Raw genomic sequence first — 21,554 nt, 5'->3', positions numbered from 1 at the left:
CTCCCAGGTACCCACGGTTGGCTCCCTGTTCACTTCCTCTTGTAGATAACGAGGCTTTGTAGATGCTCAAGTCTCTGTGTCTGGGGTAGGTCTTGGTGTCCCCAGGTTCAGAGCTCCCCAAAGAGAAAAGATCCTGTTTCTTCCATTAGTCTGGGGGTTCCCTGAGAGTTAGGTTAATGTCTCTCCCCCTCAGACTGGGAGCTCCCTCAGGGTTGCTCCAGGCTCCTGCTCCACGGGGCCAGAAAAAGTTGTTGGTGCGAGGACGGAGTGAGGGACTTCTCTTCTCCCACCCTACCTACAGCCCGCCAGCTCCAGAAGCCTACACGTGGGTGCCAAGCTTCGTCCTGCCCCAGACCTCCTGGGTTCTTCTGCACCAAATATGTGGTCGGGCTCTCTTGGCTCCTGGCAGCTTTGTTCCTGGTTCCCGCACATCCCGGAGGGAGTGTTGGTTTTGACAGAGTGCATCTGTACCAGCCAGAAGGGCGAGAAGCAGCCAGCAAAAATGAAACTGTCCAGCTGCCTGCTTGGCATCTCAGAACACAGGTCCTGTGATCCTTGGTTCCTGGTAGAAGGATGGGGGAGAAACCGGTTATTCCACCCCTTCCTGCTGGCCCAGTGGACAAGTATGACCCAGAGGCCAGCGTTGAGAGGGAAGGGCTTAGGGGTTCAGCCACTGTTGCTCCAGGAGGGAGCATTTCCTAGTGTGTGGAGCCCCTGATCTGTCCGGTGTTCTGTAACACACTGAGCTGAAGCTATAGCCTCTCATGTCCCCTCCCACCAATTTCCAACTCAGGGACCCCAACTGACCAGGGTGAAGGGGTCTCTCCCTGGCACCTCCCCAATCCTCCATCTTTGCCCCTCTCCTCCTCCCTCTCCTGCCCTAGATCTCAAGAGGGAAAGGGATTTGAGCCAGAGGGGGGCCATGGGGAGAACTAGTAGATCGCTTTTGCTATTCAGGGATCTAGGACCCCTCTGGACCTGGGTTCCAGGCAAATTTTCCTCCTTGGATCCTTTCCTATCCTGAGCTTACCTCAGGGAATGGGTGTTAGGTGTCCAGATGAGGGAACCAATTCTCTGCAGATCTTAAAGATGCCGTTTCTGCTGCTCAGGATGACAGAAAGTCAAATGAGGCTCCAGAGATGGGCCATAGATGACAAAGTCTCAGGGCTTCATCTGTTCCCCAGCCTCTCAATCCCAAGGGTCTATACAGTCTGTTTCCCAGCATCCAGTGAGATGTGTCCCGGCCTGATTTCAGGAATGGGTAAGTGAGCAGAGAGAGACAGACAGTGGCAGGGGAGAAACTGATGGAGGGTTTGATGGGGTTGGGGCCAAGATTCCAAGGCCCAGGCCAGGGTGTGGCTGGAGTGCAGGTGGAACTGCAGCCTGAAACTTCCCACACCCTCGTTCTTTCCCCACCCCAGTGCACCCCTGGAACTGGGGAGGCCCATGTCTCCTGAGAAAAGGGGATAGGGTGGGGGTCCCAGGTGTTTCTGAGATGAATCAGGTTGAAGTTCTCTGGATGATACAAGGGAGCTCAGCCTTGGAGGGGTGGAGGGAGCCTTGGAGATGGCAAGAGGAGGGGTGGGGTTGTTGGAGAGGAGACAGGGAAGTCAGGGTGGGTCAGAGGAATGGGGAGGTGATGGGTTCCTCTGTGCTTCTCCTTGAGTGGCCGCTCCATCTACTCCAGGCTCTGCCCCAAACTGGGTGGAACCCTGGTTCAGTGGTTTTATCTTCAGCCTCTATTGGGGTTTCCATGAGCTTCCCCATGGGAAGATAATCCTACACGGGGGCAAGGGATGGGGTGTGTTGACCTCTTTGGTCCCTTGAGAAGCCCATTTGGTGATAGGGATATCTCATAGGTCCCCTCTCCTTTAGCCAACTTGGTCTCTTGCCACCCCAGGAATTCTTTCATTAACTTTGAGCACATCTAGTTTCTCTGTACCCCCTGCTCAGCCTCCCACTGAGAGAAAAGACAGATTGCTAAGAGGGGAACAGCTCTCTCTCCCTTTGCTTCCTATGCCCCGTCCAACAGGCTGGAGGCTGCCAGCTGATGACTGATGCCTGGACATTGCCCTCTTTCCCCGCCTCCCTCTTCGTCCCCCCTCCAGCCTCCTCCCATCCTCCATTCTGGTTCCATCATCATTAATTCATAGGCCTTGGCGTCCCTAGCAGATAGACTCTGGTGTCAGGAGCTGGGAGGTAGGAGGGGAGAGAGGAGATGGCATCCAGCCCAGTGGGAGTGTCCACCACCAGGTAAAGAGCTCAACACCCTCCCACTCCTCATTGTCAGGCCACATGCATTCAGTGAGATGGACAATAAGGAAGAGATCGGGGCCTTCACAAAAGTGACTTTATTGAGTTGTCCAGGGATATTTTTGGGGTGGGAGACCTCCTAGTCCCCATCCCCCTCTAGCTCCCAGTGACCCATCTTTAGCCCAGATATAGAAGAGACCACTCTTCTCCCAAGGGAAAGGGTTCAGAAAGCCCATCAGAGTATAAAGGAGAGAGCAGTGAGATGGAGCATCTCTGGAAAAGGAAGCAGGGCCCCCTAAGCCAGGGGGGTCCCCAACAGAGGACACAGGGAGAGGAGCCTGGGGCTGAGAGAGAGGCAGAAAGTGAGGGGGGAGCTTCTCAGGAGAGGCGGAGAGAGGAGAGCAGGAACCCACAGGGCCCAGCTTCTCCTTGCCTCTCTCTGCACCCTTCTACTCCAGCCCCCGCATCCCAGAATTGTCTGATCGCTGCCCCTGCTTTCCAAGTTGTTTGCACCCTCTTTGCCTTTGTCCACCACCTGGTACCCGGCGTCCTCTGTCTTCTGCCCCAGCTCTTCTCATTCTTGAAGAGTCAGTTCAAACATCCACACAGTGAAGCTTGGCGATCACTTCCTCCTCCGTGCTCCTACAGCCGCCTGCCCGCCCCCCCCCCCCCTGAGTGGGCGCTGTCATTCTCTGCTCTGCTGCCCCCCCCCCCCCCCATGAAGACTTGGGAGCTTTGGGTCTCCGAGTCTAGCACAATTCAGACACAGGGTAGGCACCAAAGACTCCAGGCACCACAGAGGGTGTGGGTTGAGAGAGTGAGAGATTGGGTTTTTAGGGGAGAGGGAAAAGGAAGTGGGGGTGGGATTTGGGGGATGGGATGGGACTGTGGAGGAGGCAGAGAGGGTCAGAGGAAAAGAAAGGGCAGAGCGGGTGGAGGGTAGGCCAGGTCGTCAGACGGGCCTGGAGGGGTGGCGCGGGTCCTCAGACCATTGTGCTGAGCGTGGAGGAGTCCTCTGAGCGCACAGGCAGCCGCGGGGCCTGCTTGAGGGGACGTCGGGTGTCCTCCCGGTTCTGCCACATGTAGTGGGCCAGATAAGCCCCAACGAGTGCCAGCCAGCCCCCCATGGTGACCAGCAGGGCCACATCGGGGCTCCGCTGGGCCCCGCCCCGCCCCGGCCCACACAGCTCTTTCTGCCCCGCCAGCGGCAGGAACTCCTGCCCCACGAGGTCCGGGCGGGCTCCGGGGCCACACACGATGCCTGTTCCAGTGCCCGGGGCCAGCCTCACCTGCCTGAGTACCTCCTGGAGGGCACAGTCACAGTGCCAGGGGTTGGCGGACAGATTCACTTGGATCTGCAGGCCCACGAAGGCCTCTACGGGCACCGAGGCCAGCCGGTTGGCAGAGAGGTCAAGGTGGCGCAGTGTGCCCGCTAGGCCCCGGAACGCGGCCCCCGAGAGGTGGGCAAGGACATTATGGGACAGATCCAGCTCCTCCAGGACAGGCAGGTGCTGGAAGGCTCCAGCTGGCACCGAGGCCAGCCGGTTGGCATCCAGGTAGAGCTTGCGTGTGTCGTTGGGGATGCCGGTGGGCACCGCGCTCAGGCCTGCCCGGCTGCAACGGAACGTCGGTTCACCGGCTTCTTCCGCCGCATAACAGCCCTGCGGAGGTGCCCGGGGACCAGACTCCGTGCCACCTGGGCCTATCACCAGCAGGAGAGACAGCAGGTGACCAGCTGGCAGGAGCATGGCTAAAGATTGGCATAGTCCTGGAGTGGAGTAGGAGGAGCTGGGGAAGAGAAGCCCCATAAAGGAAGAATGAGTCAAGAGAATTCCATCCCCACTGTCAGCTCTCTCTCCTGGAGGTCTCCCATGGGGGCTCTGTGGGCTGGGGCCTCCCTTTGGGGGTTCACTCAGGTCTGGGTGACTTTTGCTACTCCTTTGGGGTTTAAGTCTCCTTTTTCAGGCCCTTGGGGTAAGAGGTCCCCTGGACCCAAGGATTCTCCTAGCATCTCTTTGTTTCTGGAAGGTTAATGTCTAAGTCTCTTGGTCCAAGACCCTGTTGGTCACTCTGGGTCTGGGGGCTTCCACGTCTCTGCTTCCACCCATGTACTAATTTCTCTTATTGGAATAAAGTCTTTCTCTGCCAGCTCAGCTGGGTGGGCCCCATAGGCACCAGAGGGCCAGGCTGTCACTCATATGAAGGGGATAAGGAAGACAGACCAGCGATCGGATTTCAGGGCGTTCAGCTAGGCTAGGTGACTAAGACCTGCTTTCTCTGCCCATCTCCTCCTTTCTCTGGAGCACCCACCCCTCCGCCTGACCCAGCTTTGTCCTCTCCACTCCACTCTTCTCCCCCCCACCCCACCTGCTTCCTTCTCCTCTCAACCTCTCACCCCTGCTGGTGGGAGAGCCTTCTCCTGAGTGTCCTCTCCCCGGAAGTAGTCTGTCTCCCTGCTGCCCGACTCCGGAGACCTGCTTCCTCCTCCAGAAACCCTGTGTTCTTGTAGCTGCTGGAAATCGGGGGCTGGGGCCCAAGAGTGTTCGATTTCCTGGCATGTGACTCCAGGCCCCAGGTGTCAGATACCTGAGCCATGGCCTGGCCAGGAGATGCCAAGACAGGGCAGATCCTGGACCTTGATGAACACTGCCCTGGGGAGGCCAGGCCCCAATTCCTTTCTCTGTCTCGGGCTCCCCTCCTAAGGCCTTGACATCATCATCTTCTGTTCCTCTTCTCTGAGCCAAGGCTGAGACTCTGCCTTCTAGAACCTCTGCTGCTTACAAAGAGCCTGGTCCAGCAGATCCCTGCTTGGCCAGCCTGGGGTGGGGGTAGGGGGACAGAATTGGAGTGGGCCCCATCTCACATCCACTGCCTCCAGCAGCCGTCTCCCCCAGTTCCATCCCGCCCCCAGTCTCCTTTTCTGTCCTTCTACTGTGCTCTGGGCCACCTTCTTCGGTGGTAAATGAACTTCCCTCAGCCTTTTCCTTGGAAAACTTGACTTTCTCCGCAGGACCTCTCCAGGCTCCTCCCAACGCTCTGGCCTAGTAGAGGGCGCTGTGGCTCGGTTTTCATTTATCTGCACACACGGTGGCTGGCCCCTCCAGGGCTTGGAAGGGCTTCTTCCAGGTGTATGAAGTCTGATATGGTCCCCTCAAGTTTTCCTGTTGATTTTCTGTTTTGGGCTGGAGCTGACTCCGGTTGTCTTTGTTTGCTGGAGCCCTGGGCTCCCAAGTTGGTCCTTTTAAGTCTCGTTCACGTCTGGGAGCTGGGGAGGGCTCGCTCCCCTGGGCCTCTTGATCTCAACCATCATTTGCAGCCCAAGCAGCCCTGTTTCAGCGCCCTCTCCTAAAGCAGGGAAAGAGAATGGGGGAGTGGGGTGTTCCCTCCTTTCTTTTCTTTTTAAAAAGATTTTATTTATTTATTTATCAGAGAGAGAGAGAGCGTGTGCTCATGAGTGTGAGCAGGGGGAGGGGCAGAGAGAAAGGCAGGCTCTCACTGAGCAAGGAGCCTGATGCAGGACTTGATCCCAGGACTTCGGGATCACGACCCGAGCCAAAGGCAGATGCCCAACCCACTGAGCCACCCAGGCGTTCCAGGAGGCTGAGGTCATATAGTGTGGAGATCCTTCTGAGAAGGAAAACCTCCCTGGATTTTGTAAGAGACGATGAGAGACCAGAAGCTGACACGTAATTTCAGGGCCCAGTGCAAGATGAAAACATAGGGCCCCTTGTTCAAAAACTGTTCAGAATTTCGAGATGGCAAAAGCAGATTGTAAAACCAAGCATAGGACCCTCCTCAGCACATGGCCTGGGGCTCTGTGGGACTATAGAGGCCACGCTTCCATGAAGCTGGCCCTGGAGGTGACCTTTGATCAAGCAGTTTCAGAAGTGCCATGGGCCCCGAATCTGCTATCGGATGATATCATCTCTGGAGACAGTCACCACTGACTCATGCTGTGACATCAGCAGAGGCATTTCTCAGACTCACACTTGTCCAAGAAATCAGATAAGATGCATGTTCTACACATGGGCAGAAGCAGCGAAAATTTTGTCTGTGGGTTCCTTGTTAAGTTGTTGCTCGCTAGGCCCGCTGCCACTGAAAACTAGGGCGTCCATTTTGGGATTGTGGCTGAACAGGGAAGAGCAAACATTTGGAAGCCTACCCCTCACGCTGTTCTCCTCTCACGCCAGGCAGGAGTTTAGCTAAATAAGACAAAGTGAGCCTGGCTGTTGACAGAGTGATGTCCTTCTCAGACGAGGGCAGCTACAGAGAGCGAGTGGGCCTGGGGCACCCAGCATGGCGGCGGGAGGAGAAGCAGGCAGTGTGCGTAGACAGGAGAGTCCCCCTGGAGCATACATGTGGCTAATGGAGGGTGGCCAAGGGCCGTGCTCAGCAGAGAAGGAATGGAGAGGAAGGGGGAACCACGGGGGAGGTGCTCAGGGCAGGCTGGGGTTCGACAAGGTTGGGGCAGCATTTCTTCTCTTCCATTCCTTCCTCTGTTCAGCAAGGATTTCCTGTGGGCTTCGTGTTCCAAGAACTGTGCTCACTGAAGGGGACATAGACCCTGTTCTTCACCTGGGTCCATTAAATTCAACTCTCTGTGGCTGGTGGGGGGGTGGGTGGGCGGTGTCTAAACACTGGTATTTTTCAAAAGCTCCCGAGGTGGTTCTCATGTTCAGCTGGGAACAGCCAGTCTGGAAGGAAGATGTGGACATGTTGATACGTGTTTCCACAGGCGTTCCTGTGATGTCTGCTGTGTGTCCAAAGAGCTTTCAGACCCAGAGAGAGCAGGATCTGCTGACTGTCAACTCCGTGTTGCCGCTTTCTCTCGTCCCCCTTAGGGCCTTTCAGCGGTGCCTGAGAACTGAACTTGTAACAGATCAAAGGGAGAAGAGCGCACACATATTTATGTAAGCTTTATGCAACCCAGGAGCCTGGTAAGGAAATGAAGACCCCCAAAAGTGGCAAGTTGCGAATACTTTTATGCCAGGTTGAATAAAGAGAGGCAATATATGGAGAGGCTTGAGAAGGATAAAAATTATTTTTAACAAAGTCTGTTGGTACAGAAGTCTCTCAGCTTTGACTCCCCATCGAATGTTCCTTTTCTCCTGGTGCTGAGAGGACATTTTTCACATGGGAGTTTTGTCTCCTATTTTCAGGGGAAAGTAAAGCTGGGGGGGAGACTAGAATACCCTTCTTGCATCTGTTGTTTTTTTTACGTGAACCAAGCTCAAAATAATCTTAACGCCAAAGTGGCATATTTTTGGGGTGGTGTATTCTGCTCCCCGTCAATATCTGTTCCTGATTTCCTTCCTTTATACCACCCGCCGATTTGGGAGGAACAATGTACTCAATCCCTCCCGATAGAGCCCGATCAGACCTGTCTATTGGGAATCCTGCTGTCCATTTTCCCAGCCTCCTTTGTGGCTGGGGGTGGCCCAGTTCAAGGACATCTAGGGGGAAGTCTACTGAAGGGGTTTCTGGGACCGTCTTTGGTTTGTTTATAAACGAGGATGGACTAAGCCCTCTCTTTCTCCCTACTGCTTTTTCCCTGCTTTGAATGTGGAGGGTCAACCATAGCTATCCTGTGGCCATGAGGCAACAAAGCAGGAAGGAAAGGTCAAGAGTATCACTGAGAAATCGGACTGAATATCACTGAGCCACTCAACCAACACTGGCAACCTCCTGCTTCTTTCATTTTGTGAGAAAAATAAACCCCTGCTTCAGTGATTTTCAACTTGGCTTCACGTTAGAGGAGGGGAGGTTTTGAAAACTATTGGTGCCCACGCCCACCACAGAGATTCTGATTAACCTTGGCCTGGCCTGTGTCCAGTGGGTGGGGACTTTTAAAAGCTCCTTGGGTGACGCTCCTGGCAGAAATCTCCTCTCAGGATCACTCCTTTGCTTGGGTTTTTCTGTTGCTTTCAGCTGGGAGCATTCTTACCTGATGCGCTCACTTCCCCAGCACATCAGGAAAGCTATCCTAAGGGGTGTCATCTGTGCTGGGTCTTCAAGGCTGAGTGCATCAGGTGGAGGAACAGAGTATGAGCAAGGGGGGGGGGAGCCTGAGACGGTTTGGCTCTCCTAAACTGTAGAACGGAGGGGTGGAGAAAGCCTATGGTTGAAGTGGAAGGAGACCAGATCCTTGTGGATTGTGAATTAGGACTTGATTTAGCGGTTTGTAGGTAAAGGGTTTTAAGATTAGCTTTGATGTTTCAATCACTTTCTGGTTGTGTGGAGGGTACATTGGTGGAAAAAAGACCAGTTACTGGGACAGTCCAGGTGGGACGTGGTCAAGACCTGAGCGGAAGCTATGGTGCAGGACCAAAGGAGCTATGACTGGAGTGTTCCATTCCTTGCTGTGGCTTATGGGGTGCAGGGGAAAGCCCTTGGGCTGGGCCCAGGACCACTTTTGCCATTGAGTGCCTCCCTCTCCAATCCCCTTGGACCTTTGATTCTCTGGACCTCATGTTCTCTGAAATCCCGGCCTGATGTTCAGTGTGTGATGGTGAGGCAGGGAAGAGGTTGAGGCATGACAGGACCTGGCTCCCAAGTGCAGGACCTAGGGGAGACGCCCACCCTGGCTGGGCTGAGTCCCAGATCCTCCCTCCAAGGGCAGTAACTCCGTGCCTCTAAGATGTAACACTGGAGGAAAGGAGGCCTCCAGGTCCCTACCTCCCTGACGTGGAAAGCACCCACATAGAGAGGGATAATTGAAAGGAAAGGTGAAGGGTTAGCTCCTTTACCCATTATGTCAGCCAGGAACTCATCTAATGCCAGTTTACTGGGCAGTTTAGGCAGTGGTGTGTGGGGGGGGGTGGGCAACAAAAGCCTTTGCTGGAAAGTTCCTCATGGGAAATGGCAAAGGGGGCATACACCCATCCATCTCTCGTTTGTTCAAAACACACCTCCTGGGCCTCTTAGACATTGGGGATGCAGAGAGAGGTAAAATGTCCCCCAGACAATAGCACAAGTCTGGCTTGTGCACCTGATAGCTGAGGTGTGGGCTCTAACTGTGGTATTTGCAGAGGGCAGAGGAACCCGGAGGTCCGAGCAGTAGACTCTGCCTGGGCGGTTGGGGAAGGCGTCACAGAGCAGGTCACAGGTGAGGGATGGCCTTGCAGGATGAATAGGATTCCACCAAATGGAAAGGGCTAGGGGGGAAAAGCACTGTAGACTAAGCTGAGAGCCAGAAAGAGCAAGGGGTGTTCTGAGAATGGTTAGGAGCTCAGAGAGGGTGTATCTGGGATGTGCGGGTCAGTTCTATCCTTCCGCTAACATTCACTGGGAATCCACTGTGCAGAGGAAATGCATGAGTGAGACAGAGAGCAAGCAGCCTAGCAGGGGAAACGGGTGCGTAGCAGATAAATATAGTACCCTCGGTGCAGACAGAAGTGGCTGGGAAAGGATCTGGGGAGAAAAGCCACTACCTTAGCTGTGTGACCTTGGGCAGAATATTTAAACTCTCTGCGCTGCAATTTTCCCATTTTAAAGTCAGGATAATAAAAATACCTACCGCACAGGGCTGTTTTAAAGAGTAAAAGAGCTTATACATGTGAAGCCCTTACCCCAATGCCTGGAACACAGCAGACACTGCGTGAGTTAGTGGCTGTTATTAGCGGTGGAGGAGGGGGCATTAGGTCGGGGAGGAAGGTGATCTGGGGCAGGGGCCCCCTCAGGATTTCTAAAGAGGTGGGACCTGCTAGGGGTAGTAATGCCATTGGACGGGCACCAGAGGAGTTTTTCTTAAAGTCACTGTTTTCATAGTTGATACCCTTTTGATCTGTAATATTCGCAGTTTTCTAGCCTGCTTTTTTTTCCACGGGAGAAAATGCCAATGGTCCCTGTCAAAGACTATGAAGATTGAGGGGTGGCTACAGAACAGCGCTGCTCTTGGTTCCCAGAAGGAGGTTCTGGTTCCCAGGCCTTGGCACTGGGCCCCTGGCCGGCTCAGCCCTTTTCCTCTGCAGCCCCAAATAGCCAGCCACAGGGCCGGGTGAGGGGCGGAGAGCGAGGGCCCCTTGGCAGTGCTCTCTGTGTCTTACCAGCTCAGTAGTTCTCACTCAGTGCCTCTTTGTCTGCTCAACGTCACTGCCCCCTCCCCACCGCTGCCACCGCAGGCCTGGGGGTGCCCGCCACCCAAACCGAAACCCCACTGCCAAGGAAATCAACAGCTCTTTTCTTGCTTGCACTTGGCCTGGGTGCGCCTTTCCTTCTGGAAGGAAGGAGGTGAGGTAGGGGCAGCAGGGAGGTAAAAGAATTAATTGGAGGGGAGTAGGGACCCTGCTCCACCCCCCCACCGCCCCCCACCCGTGGTCAGGGAAAGGGGCTCCGTTTCTGGACGCCCCACCTCCTCACTTCCCACCACCGCCATCATCTCGGGAATGTGTTCCCAGTTTATGACCCCGCCCATGTTTGCTATCTCTGCCCACACGGTTGTATCTGCGGCCAACAGAGGCCTCGCCACCCAGCCAGATGGAAACGCCAAGGCTGGGGAATGTGTCTATCTCAGCCGACTAAGGAGCTCCCAGAGGGCAGGAGAGCCGGTGCGAGTGGTTCCCTCTGTGTTCAAAACACAGTTCATACAAAACTGAAAACGCATAATCTCACATTACACAAAGTTTGACACTAGAGCATGAAGAAGTTTGCCCCCAACCCCTCCATCCTAATGCAAGGTCTGTTTGAATTTCCACAGCCTGGTGAAGTAGATGCTCAAACACCACTCAGAGCTAGACCGGATGAGTAGCAGGTAACACAGAGGGCTTACTAGGTGCTAGGAATGGCTCTAAGTGCTTCACATTTAATCCTTAATGAGGCGGGCGTGATCATGATCATCCCCATCTCCACTTAGAAACGTAGTAACTAAAAAAAAAAAAAAAAAGAAAGAAAGAAAGAAAAAAAAAGAAACGTGGTAACTCAAACACAGGGAGATTCAGTGACTTGCCTAAGGTCACACAGCTGCTGAGGGCAGCTGGTGCCAGGATTTTTCTTATCATCATTGTCACTGCATATGCAGGTTTATAAAAGCTTTTATGACGGACAGTTTCAAACATAAAAAGGTAGAAAAAAATAACATAAGGAATCTCATGTCCCCATCTCTCAGTGCCAGTAATTACCACCTCACGGCCCACTTTATTCCCTGAAGTCCCTAAGCCCAGGTTATTTTGAAGCAAATCCAGTCAGCACATCATTTCCATCACGTATATTTTCATATATATATCTCCAAAAGAAAAGGAAGACTTTTTATTTAAAAAAATCACCACAAGACCATATCATGCCTTAAAAATTATTATTCCTTAATATCATCGATTTGAATAGTCGGCATTCAGATTTCCCCGATAACTTAATACTTTTTTTTTTTAAGTTAGTTTGCTTGAATCAGGATCCAAATATGGCCTTTGGTAGATACATTGCTTAATTTGTTTTAATCTGCAAGTCTTTCCCTCTCCTTTTTCCCTTCTAACTTATTTGTTAAGGGATTGGATGTTTGTTCTAGTTTCCCTTTTCCTAGATTTTGCTGACTTGTATCCCCAGGGAATACTCATGCTATTTTCCCCCCTAATCTTTTCATATAACCTAGCAAACATGTTCCCAAACCGCTGTGCCATAACCAAGCCATGCCATCCAATGGATATTCTATAATATTTTTCTTTTTTTAAAAAATTATTTTATTGATTTATTTATTTGACAGAGAAAGGGAGAGAGACAGCACAAGCAGGGGGAGCAGCAGAGGGAAAAGGAGAAGCAGGCTCCCCACTGAACAAGGAGCCCTATGCCGGGCTCGATCCCAGGACCCTGGGATCATGACCTGAGCCAAAGGCAGACGCTTAACTGATTGAGCCACCCAGGTGCTCCTCCATAATATTTTTCTTAGGCATTTAGGTTGCTTTCTGTTTTCCACTATTATAAAAAACAACAACACAAGAATTAACATTCTCTTACAGAGTACATAGGGTGTACCTCCTTAGAATATGCTACGAGAAATGTATTCATGGCTCTAAAGCTGGAGTGATTTCTCAGCCTCTTGGCACATATTATCAATTGTTTGTCTACAGGGTTGTGCACTCCCCAGCACCACATAAGAGTGCTGTCACTCATTCTGAACAGTACTTAGGCATATTCATGGCTGAAGGATGTTTGGTAAAGACAGGGTAATTATGAGGGCAGAGAGCTAGAGAAGGAGTAAGATGATGACAGGGACTCAGGCTAAATTAAGCCGAAAGTGATCTACAGTTTACCACAGACCTAGAGTGAGTCAGAACTCTGTTCATTCCCATTGTGGGAAAAACAACAACTCGATAACAAGAGTTATTAATAGGGCATGGCATGTCGGGTAATCTTTCCGTTAGACTATGCATTAGTCAGGCCCTTATTCAAGACGTGGATCCAGTGGCAAAGATCCAGAGAGCTGGATCAACTTGAGGGCCGATAGAAGAATTCCAGAGAAGAGTCGAAGGAATTAAGCAGGCTCAGTTAGGAAAAAATAAAATCTTTTTTGCCTCAATGCTGGGAGGTTTCTGTAGAAAGACCAATACTCAGTTGTTTGCTTATGACTTTAGAAGGCTGACTACAAAAAGGGGCTCCCACGAAGCAGGAGAAACCTTCATATAAGGTAGAAGTTTTTCAGACTCTGGGGTGGTTATTTAAGGGGATGGGCGCTCTTCAGCCACTTGCCCTGGAAATATTTGAGAAGCTTCCTGTTCTCCTGTTCTGAGTGGTTCAGGTCTCCACTTGCTTCCTACTAGGTGCCTCTGGGAGCCCACTCCAGGTTTGTGATGACTGTTTCCTGGCTGTCGCCTGGAGAAGGGCAGGTGAGGTCTCAGGGAAGTGCTCCCCAGTTTTCCTGGGCCAGCATTCTCCCTTCTGGCCCCTCTCATTCATTCAGGGTGTGTTTACAGCCAGTCAGTTGGCATGTCATGATGTCATCTGACCCTTCTCTTAGAGCCCTGCCGTTCCGAGTGGACTTAGAAGCGGGCGGAGGCAGTGTAAATGACTCAAACAAGGCCTTTTTGGTGACATGGAGAGTGGGCCTGACCCAGGAGACATCAAGGCCATTTAGTTCCACCATCTATGGTATAGCTTCCTACAATGCAACAGGTGCCTTACCTACATTCTTTTGAATTCGAGCAGCCTTGGAGGTGGGGTTTCACAGGGGTAGCATTGGAGATCAAGATAAGTTATTTGCAGGCGTCATGTTGCTGGTGAAAGAGAGCCTATGTTAGGCTAGCCTGGCAATAAAATCTGTGCCCTTGGCTTTGGGGCGTGTGGCCAAAAAAACTGTGGCCCAGAGAGATGGAGCCTTCCACCCAAAGCCACACAAGCTGATCAGGGACTAGAACTCGGGCTCCTAACTATTTATCATGGAGTCTTCGCAAGACATGTGGCTTCTTCTTTTTTTTTTTTTTTAATTTATTTGACAGAGAGAAATCACAACTAGGCAGATAGGCAGGCAGAGAGAGAGGAGGAAGCAGGCTCCCGGCCGAGCAGAGAGCCCGATGCGGGGCTCGATCCCAGGACCCTGGGATCACGACCCGAGCCGAAGGCAGAGGCTTTAACACACCGAGCCATAATGTGGGGAGGCCGAGGATGTGGGCTGGCAGGCTGGCTCAAGCTCACTGAAAGGCGGTCAGACTCGGGACAAATGCTGTCCGTAGGCTGCATTCTCGGCCCTCCAAGCTCTGCTCCTAACCAATGTCATGAGAAGCCAGCTTCCATGAGGGCCTGGAAGGGCAATGGACCCGGCTAGTCTGTTTCTCGTGAAGCCAATATATGGCCAGGGCAGAGCCAGCGAGGCGTAGTGAAAAAACTCTGACATGGGGTCAGAATCTCTGGGACCCAGTAAGAACCTACACCAAGTCACTTAAAACTCTGAATTTCCTGATCTCAAAACCAGGGGAGAGTAAACCGCGCTTAAAGCTCGCGGATGCAAAAGCAGGAATTGCTACCCGCCAAAGCAATACCATCTGACACTAGTTTCGCGTGCTACTGAAACATCTGCCCTGTCGCCCCAGTAAGGCCAAGACTGCTGCAGGGAAGGGGGAGACTACAACTCCCAGGAGGCACCGGGCGGACCCGTATACGGGCAAAGGGAGAAACTACAACTCCCAGGAGGCACCCGGCGGGCCGGCTCTGGGCGGTGACGTTGCGGGGCCGGCGCGGGGCGCTGATTCGGCCGGAGCTGCCAGCGGGGTGGCTGCTGCCGCGGGTTGTTACTGCTGCTGGAGCAGCACCGGCCCCGGCCCTGGCCCCGGGCACCCCTCCTGGGCCCTAGACGGCCGGCCCTGTACGGTGAGTCCGGGCGAGCGGCTTCGGGGTGGCTGAACCGGGAACCTCCTCTTGGGGCTAGAGGCGGGGCGGTAAAGAAGGTGGGGGCTGCTGGGGAAGCGCCCGGGCTAGAGGGGACCCGGGCAGGGTGAGCGGAGGTGGGAGGGGGTGCATCAGCCGAGGGGCTGCATCAGTCGAAGGGGGGGGTGGAAGACCGAGTCTGGGGTATCGGGAGGAGTGGTTGGGCTGGGGGAGGGGGCGGGGAGAGGCTGGGCTTCGGGGATAAAGGTTTGGTTGCCTCCGGGGCTGGGTGAACGCGTGGAGGTGGGGGTGGGGCTACGGGCCGGGCCGGGCCGGGCTCCGAGTGCGAGGTCCCAGGCAGGGGAGCGGAGCGGGAGTCCCCTCTTTGGCTTGAGGTACCGCTCCGAAATCCCAACAATAGCATAGACTCCACCTCTCCGTTTCACCCCCTTCCCAGCTAGTGGGGGCTCGCCCTGGTACTCGCCGTCTTTCCATTCCCAGGGCCCTCGCTATTCCGGGAGGCTGGGCCAGAGCTGAGAGGTGTGCGACTGTGGCCCTGCGTGTTGGGCGGTGGGCAGACTGAGAATGGCATTGTGGAGTGCTGCCAGGGTCTCCCCGTTGGACTTGGATGTTTTGTGCTCCTCATCTAGAAGGCGAAAGGCTTGCTGCTTAAAGGGCTGCCTTTACTTGGGGGAAAGAATGGGAAGCGCTCACCTGGCAGCTGTCCTGGGGAGCACTGTGGCCCGGGCTTAGGTGCCAGACTGACAGGCTGGGCCGGGATATTTGTGTGCGGAGCCGAGGGGGTGCGGGGTGCGGGGAAGGAGTAGAAAAGAGCTACCAGCAAGAAAGTAGTTAACAGAACAGAGTTGCTGCAGGCTTTGGTTTGAAACAGGTTATGAAACCACATCAGGCACTGCCACGGCAGCCACCTGCCAGCTAGGGCAACAGAACTTTTAGGCCTCAGCTGCTGTAGACTTACTCTGCCTCTGCTAAGTTCTTCTCCCTATTTCTTCTCTCTGGGTGAGGGGCAATTTGTTGTTTGTTTTTTTATGAATGGAGGTGGCATGTACCGTTAGTGGCACAAACCTCTTAGGAGTGCTTTCTGGCTGCCAGTCGTTTCCTTAGTTTCTTGATTTCTTCTCTCTTTTGGGGGGTGTTCTGGGATTTCTGCTGCCGGGGCAGCTGGTGTTCGGTCTTCAGGAATACACTTCTGAGGGTACCAGTTAGGTCCTAAGTCTAGGCCCCTCCTAGACTCTTTGATCTTCACTGAATGCCCTGTCTCAGCAAGAAAGAAGTGTGGGGTGATCTGGGATTCAACAAAGCCATTGGTACTGCTGCACAAAATACGAGGGACAGCTACAGGTCTCTGCACTCCTACACCTTTGTCTGTCTAGGTTAGGGAGAATTGGAGAGGGACAGCAGTTTCTGATCAGACTTGGGGAGCTCTACGTTTCTCCTTAGTCAAAGTGCTTCAGAGGCCTTACTTATTAGCCAACTCCCCACTGCCCCAGGCTTTTGCATAGTAAGCGTCCCAGGAGCCGTGTTAGGGCAACTAAAGCTCCAAGGCCCTGTGAAGGTAAACAACCAAGCTAGTCCCGGTTTTCTAGTTTCTTGGGTTTCTCTTAGGCCCAATTATCCAGCCTAATGGGCTGAGCTGATGGGTCCCAAGAGCATTACTTCTAGGATGCACCCTGGGCCATCTCACGCATGTTTGCATGTCGGCAAGGTGTGTTGTGGGTCCCATTTCCCCTGAGGTCTCTTAGCTTGGAGCTCTCTGAGAAGAGGAAACTTGTTCTCATTTTTCTGGAAGTAAGGAACTGATCCTTGAGAATCCTGGCTCCCACACAGGCTTGGCTGTGATCCTAGCCAGAGATAGATAGCAGCTGAATCTGAGGGGGGTTGTTGGAGCAGGGTGAGGGATATGGCTTTCTGGGTACTTTCTGGATACTTTCTGGATACCCCCTTCCAGGACCCCTTTCTGCACACCCAGGAAAGGCGGGGTTGTTACCGTGGTGATGACCTAAGGTCTTTATCAGGTAGGACCCTCCCTCACCTAGGGAGAGGAGTCTTTTCCCACCTCCTGCTGGTTCCTGGGCCCTTGGGGATCTGGGGACAGCTGAGCTCTAGACAAGGGGCTGCTCATTCCCCTCCTTGTGTACATCCAGGAATGCAACCGGGTTGTATTGTTTCTGGAGCATCACGAGCAGCCCTCCTGGTTCCTTGTGCTGCAGGGCTTCTGCCACTGGAGCTGGGCAAGGGAAGGCAGGTGCTGGGAAGAGAGGCCGAGGTGAGGCTGGGCTGGGCAGGGAGGAAGGGGGGCAGGAGGCAGGCCGCAGGTGTGGTGTTTGTGTCCTAGGGAGGGGTGTGTTGATATGGGTTTCAGGGACTTGAGAGCCGTAGATGTGGCCACGTTCTCCATCCTCACCCCTCCTATGGTGGGAAAAGGGCCCCGGTGGTTTGGCAGCAGAGTGGGTGGTATCACAAGGGTTAGCCTAAGTGGCTGCCAAATGGATAAAACATTTTGCATGGGTTGTTTTGTGTCACCACGAAAGAGGCCTCCAAGTCTGGGCAGAGGTTGTCTCTAGTCTGTTGTCTTCACTTTTTTTCCTTCTCCCCCTCTTTCCACTCTGTCAGTTCTTTTGGATCAGGGTTGGGAGAACTCCAGGATGGGAGAATTAGGGGAGAGGATAGAAGCAATGACCCCTATGAATTGCACCTGCTGCTGCCTGTTCTCACGGGCCCCACCCCCTTTTGTTCATTCTCATGGTGCAGGGAGCTCAGAGGTAGGAGATGCCCCATATCAGGCCCTCGGCAAGACTGCCCAGAGCACTTATGTTGCATGATTCTGAGGGGCCAGGCCTCTTCTCCTCTCCCCCAGACCTTGTGGGAAGAGGCCCCTCATGGGAATGCTCTGGAAGATGAGATTGGGGAACAGGCAGTGGTTTCTTTGCCCTGGGCTGGATGCCTCTTGATGACCTATCCACCCAGGCAGTCCCAGTGCCTGGAGGGGCACCATCCAGATCTGCCGACGTGTGGGGCGGCCTGGTGCTTATCCCAGCCGAGAAGTGGGAAATGAATGGAGTTAAGTCCACACGGCCCTCCTTGAGCCTCTTTGCTGCAGAGTCAAAGCAGCAGAATGCCTGGAGTTCTTGGGGAGAGCAGAGCTTCCCTCCCTGCAGGATGTGGACGGTGTGAGGGGGCAGGGAAAGTGGTGTGACCTGTCTCACCTGTGCTGCTTGTTCGCAGAGCAGCGGCAGGAGAGGGGCGGCAGGATGAACGTGGGCACGGCGCACAGTGAGGTGAACCCCAACACGCGGGTGATGAACAGCCGCGGCATCTGGCTGTCCTACGTGCTGGCCATCGGGCTTCTGCATGTCGTGCTGCTCAGCATCCCCTTCGTCAGCGTCCCTGTGGTCTGGACGCTCACCAACCTCATCCACAACATGGTGAGGGCCTGCCTGCTGCCTGCCCAGGCTCTGGGGGCTGAGGAGGGGGAGGAGCCCCCTCAGCCGTGGGCCAGATGTCAGGGTGATGTGCTGACAACATCTGTCCCTGGACCCTAGACCCATCTCTCCTCTCAGCCTCCCCCCAGCTTCTGGGTTCCAGCCGTGTGCACTCTGAGAACGAAAATCTAATGATCTGTGCGCATGCCCAGGACGGGGTGGCTTGTGGACCTAGAGGGAGGGCCACTGGGAACTGAACTAAAGGCTCCAGAGAGTCCCCAGGACCCAGGTGCCCAGCCTGGCACAAAAATGCCCCTCTCCCAAGCCCAGATCTCCGGCCATCTTCCACTCCGGCCCCTCCGCTCCCGCAGCCCCTGCTTGCTAGCTTGTACTTTGGCAACCAAGCAGGGGCCATCAGCTCGTCCCCGCCCCTCCGGCTCAGGGAAGCTCACACTAGGCCAGAGGGGCATTTCTGCAGCTAAGTTCTCCCCATGCCTTATTCTCATGCCAGGCCTGCCCTCTCACCCAGTGGGTCCCCTTTGACTCCTGCCAGGCTCCCAGCTGCTCCGTCCTGACCTCCAGCCCACAGCCCTCTGCCCCGCAGAGGGCAGCTCCATATAATCCAGAGCTCACTTCTTTGACGGGGGTAGAGGAGCTGAGCTGGAGGGCCTATTGCTTTTTGTGTCCTCTAACGAAGGCCCCTCCCCCCAGGGCATGTACATCTTCTTGCACACGGTGAAGGGGACACCCTTTGAGACTCCGGACCAGGGCAAGGCGAGGTTGCTAACCCACTGGGAGCAGATGGACTATGGGGTCCAGTTCACAGCGTCTCGGAAGTTCTTAACCATCACCCCCATCGTGCTGTGAGTGTCTTGAGTAGAGAAGGATACCAGCAGGCAGGCCAAGGCCTGGGGAACTCTGGGCCCCGCCAGGCTTAAATGTGCCCCTGGATCTGGCTTTTGGCATGAGAGTGAGCAGAGGAGGGGAAGTTGGAGTATACCTGGGTCCTCTGCTAGGATCGGGTCTTGCACCTCCCCGGCCCTGTCTTTCACCAAATGGGCCTTCCTGCCTGCAGTGATGTCAGCCCACAGAGCTGGGGTCAAGCAAGGGGATTGGGTTGGGAGGGACCTTTAACTGCGGCGATCTTGCCATCCTGCTTCTGTTCTGGGGGTCTTTCCCATAACTCCTTAGCTATCAGGGATCTGCCACTCCCCACCCAAGAGTGAGGGAAGAAGGGCTCCTTCAAACAGAGTCTTACGTCTCTTCCCAACCTTCCCACCCAGGTACTTCCTCACCAGCTTCTATACCAAGTATGACCAGATCCATTTCATCCTCAACACCGTGTCCCTGATGAGTGTGCTCATCCCCAAGCTGCCCCAGCTCCATGGAGTCCGGATTTTTGGAATCAATAAGTACTAGGGCACAGCCTCGTCCCCTGCCTGGCTGGTAGGGGAGGGTAGAAGCCTGTGCCGTGATGCTGAAGACAGACGGAGCCTCTGGATCCTGCTAGAGATGGGGGTCGAGCCTCTGGGCCCTAGTTTGCCCCCTCACTTCCCCTGGTAGCTGACTTGAAGTAGCTTGTAGTGGGGTTCGGGTGGGCCCCCCCAGGTCTCTGACCCTTTCTGATATTTTTGATCTTTTCTTTTTGCCTTTTGGATAGAGACTTCGTGGGGGCAGTCATGGAATGGGCTGGGCTGCCGGCTGAATGCAGACCTGTGAGGTTGGGACAAGAGAAACCCCTGCTCACTTGCTCATCCTCAGACTGCTAAAGCACTTTAGCCCCTGCAAGGGGAGCAGGGGGGACGGTACAGCTTCTAGATGGTTTTACTTTAATTCTTAAGTCTTTAGGATGACACTCAGTGCGTGCTCGTATATGTAAAAGCAAGCGCGTGATGGTCCCCCATCCCTCTGGGTGGAGAACTGTCTGTTGAGTCTTGTGCTTTTGGTGGCTCCCCTGCAACCCACCCTGGGTACTGGATTGGAGTGGGGAGGGTCAGGAGAAGGCAGGTGGGGCTGGGTGTGGCTGGCCTGGTCCCAGAGGTGAGGGGGTCGGGGCTGCTCTCATCTTGGCCCTGGTGGAGGTGGGGAGGGTGGTTGGGGCAGGGGTGGGGATGGTGAATTGAGACTTGGAAGAAGGGGCCACATAGCAGCAGAGACTGGTGTCAGGGAGGAGGATGGGGATAAGAAGCCAGACCTAACCTTGGTCTTTGGGAAGTGGTCAGGTTGGGGGCAGGCTCAGAGAGTTAATTTCCCCATGGCCTGGTGGTGATAATAGGCTGGGAGGTTGTGGGGGGTCTAGAGCTCCTGAGTTAGCGTGAGGGGTGGGGAGGGGTGGAAGAGGCCTGGGAGTCATGGTCAGCACGGGTCCAGGTTGACATGGCCTTGTGCAGTGGTGTGAGGGGTGCGGGGGAACTGGGACACGTGAGTGGTCGGGCCCTTCTGCAGCCTCCACCTCGTAACCTCCTCATGCAGTACCTCTAGGGCTTTGGGGCCACCCCCAAATGGGGTGGGCTGGCCACAGAGTGGTCCCTGCCCAAGCAGAAGAGCCGAAGGAGTCCGGAGTGACCCACGGGCACTGTCTCCTCAGCCGGGGGGCGGGAGATGCGGGGCAGGAGCCTGAGTGTGGGCTGGAGAGGAGCTGCCTTTCACCCTTTCCAATCTGGCCAGGGTCTGTGTTACTTTTGAAAAGGAGTGGGTGCCCACGCCCCCTCCCAGGCCCCTGAGGGAGGAGGGAAGCTCATTGGTCCCGTTTCCTGCCTCCTGGTTCCTCTGCTCCCCACCCCATATATCATAGGGAACTTTCACCTCAAAATCTTTCTAAGCAATGTGTGAATAGGATTTTTACTCCCTTTGTACAGTATTCTGAGAAATGCAAATAAAGGACAATGTGTTCCTGTTTCCCCTGAGTCTGGCCTCTGCTTCCTGGAGGGCCCTGGGGGAAGGGGCAGGGATTTGGGCCGAGGGTCCCACTGAGGGCAGTGTGGGAGCGAAGGGGACCCTCTGCCTAGGCTCTGGGACTGCTCCTCTTCCTGGTGCCTTCCCCTGGCAGCGCGCGCCTGAGGGGCTGGGAGGGAACTGGCAGAGGCAACAGCAGGCCAGAGGGCAGAGTTCTGCTCTGTGACCTGAAATGGCCGTTCCTCTGTCTGAACTTACACCTCTGGTCTCCTGGGGCTGGCTGAGACGGGCCGTGCTGGCAGAGGGATGGCTCGTGCTTGGCCAGGAAGGGGGTCAGTGATTCGTGAGTGAAGCCGGAGTCCTGAGGGGTGCCCAGTCCTTTCCTCAGGATGCCCTCCCCTGTTCTCACTTCTCTTCCCTGGGGGGTCTGCATTTCCTCCTGGCCTTTCCATCTTCAAGGGAATCGGTGCTTCCTCTCCTCTTCTGGAAGCATCCGTGGGGCAGGGAAGATGTAAGCCTCCAGGTCTTGTTTAGGCTCACCGGTCCAGGAAAGGAGGGAGTCCTTTATTGAAGGAGCTCTGGTCTTTGAGGTTCTGGACCTTTCATCGTGCGCTCTGCAATGACCTGTGCTAGTCCTGAGACAGGTGTGAAGCCCCAGGTAGAAGGGAGGAGGCGCCT

At 54.6% G+C, this 21,554-nt stretch overlaps 2 protein-coding genes across 3 annotated transcripts; one reads left to right on the top strand and one right to left on the bottom strand.

The window, feature by feature from the left end:
- Positions 1-3,236: 3,236 nt before the first annotated feature.
- Positions 3,237-4,061, bottom strand: LRRC3C (leucine rich repeat containing 3C). Its single transcript, XM_045986254.1, has one exon. The coding sequence runs from the start codon at positions 4,059-4,061 to the stop codon at positions 3,237-3,239; it is 825 nt and encodes a 274-aa protein (XP_045842210.1).
- Positions 4,062-14,394: 10,333 nt separating this feature from the next.
- ORMDL3 (ORMDL sphingolipid biosynthesis regulator 3) lies at positions 14,395-20,880 on the top strand. Of its 2 annotated transcripts, none has more exons than XM_045986637.1 (4): positions 14,395-14,541; positions 17,790-17,984; positions 18,693-18,844; positions 19,265-20,880. In XM_045986637.1, exons 2-4 carry the CDS (start codon positions 17,811-17,813, stop codon positions 19,398-19,400), a joined length of 462 nt encoding a protein of 153 aa, XP_045842593.1. In that variant the 5' UTR covers positions 14,395-14,541; positions 17,790-17,810; the 3' UTR covers positions 19,401-20,880. The 2 variants fall into 2 exon arrangements, with proteins under 2 accessions (XP_045842593.1, XP_045842592.1); XM_045986636.1 differs by having other exon boundaries at positions 14,408-14,541; positions 17,785-17,984.
- The last annotated feature ends 674 nt before the right edge of the window (positions 20,881-21,554 follow it).

Source organism: Meles meles, chromosome 18 (assembly GCF_922984935.1).
Source record: "Meles meles chromosome 18, mMelMel3.1 paternal haplotype, whole genome shotgun sequence".
Lineage (NCBI taxonomy): Eukaryota > Metazoa > Chordata > Mammalia > Carnivora > Mustelidae > Meles > Meles meles.
The sequence above is the reverse complement of the archived record's forward strand: the minus strand, read 5'-3'. Positions and strand labels throughout refer to the sequence as shown.

What these genes read in the sequence shown, in the direction of transcription:
- ORMDL3 (XM_045986637.1), top strand. Translation starts at nt 17,811, where the DNA reads ATGAACGTGGGCACGGCGCACAGTGAGGTGAACCCCAACACGCGGGTG. An exon ending in CCAACCTCATCCACAACATG is followed by an intron (nt 17,985 to 18,692) that starts GTGAGGGCCTGC and finishes CCCTCCCCCCAG; the next exon opens with GGCATGTACATCTTCTTGCA. An exon ending in ACCATCACCCCCATCGTGCT is followed by an intron (nt 18,845 to 19,264) that starts GTGAGTGTCTTG and finishes CTTCCCACCCAG; the next exon opens with GTACTTCCTCACCAGCTTCT.
- LRRC3C (XM_045986254.1), bottom strand. Translation starts at nt 4,061, where the DNA reads ATGGGGCTTCTCTTCCCCAGCTCCTCCTACTCCACTCCAGGACTATGC.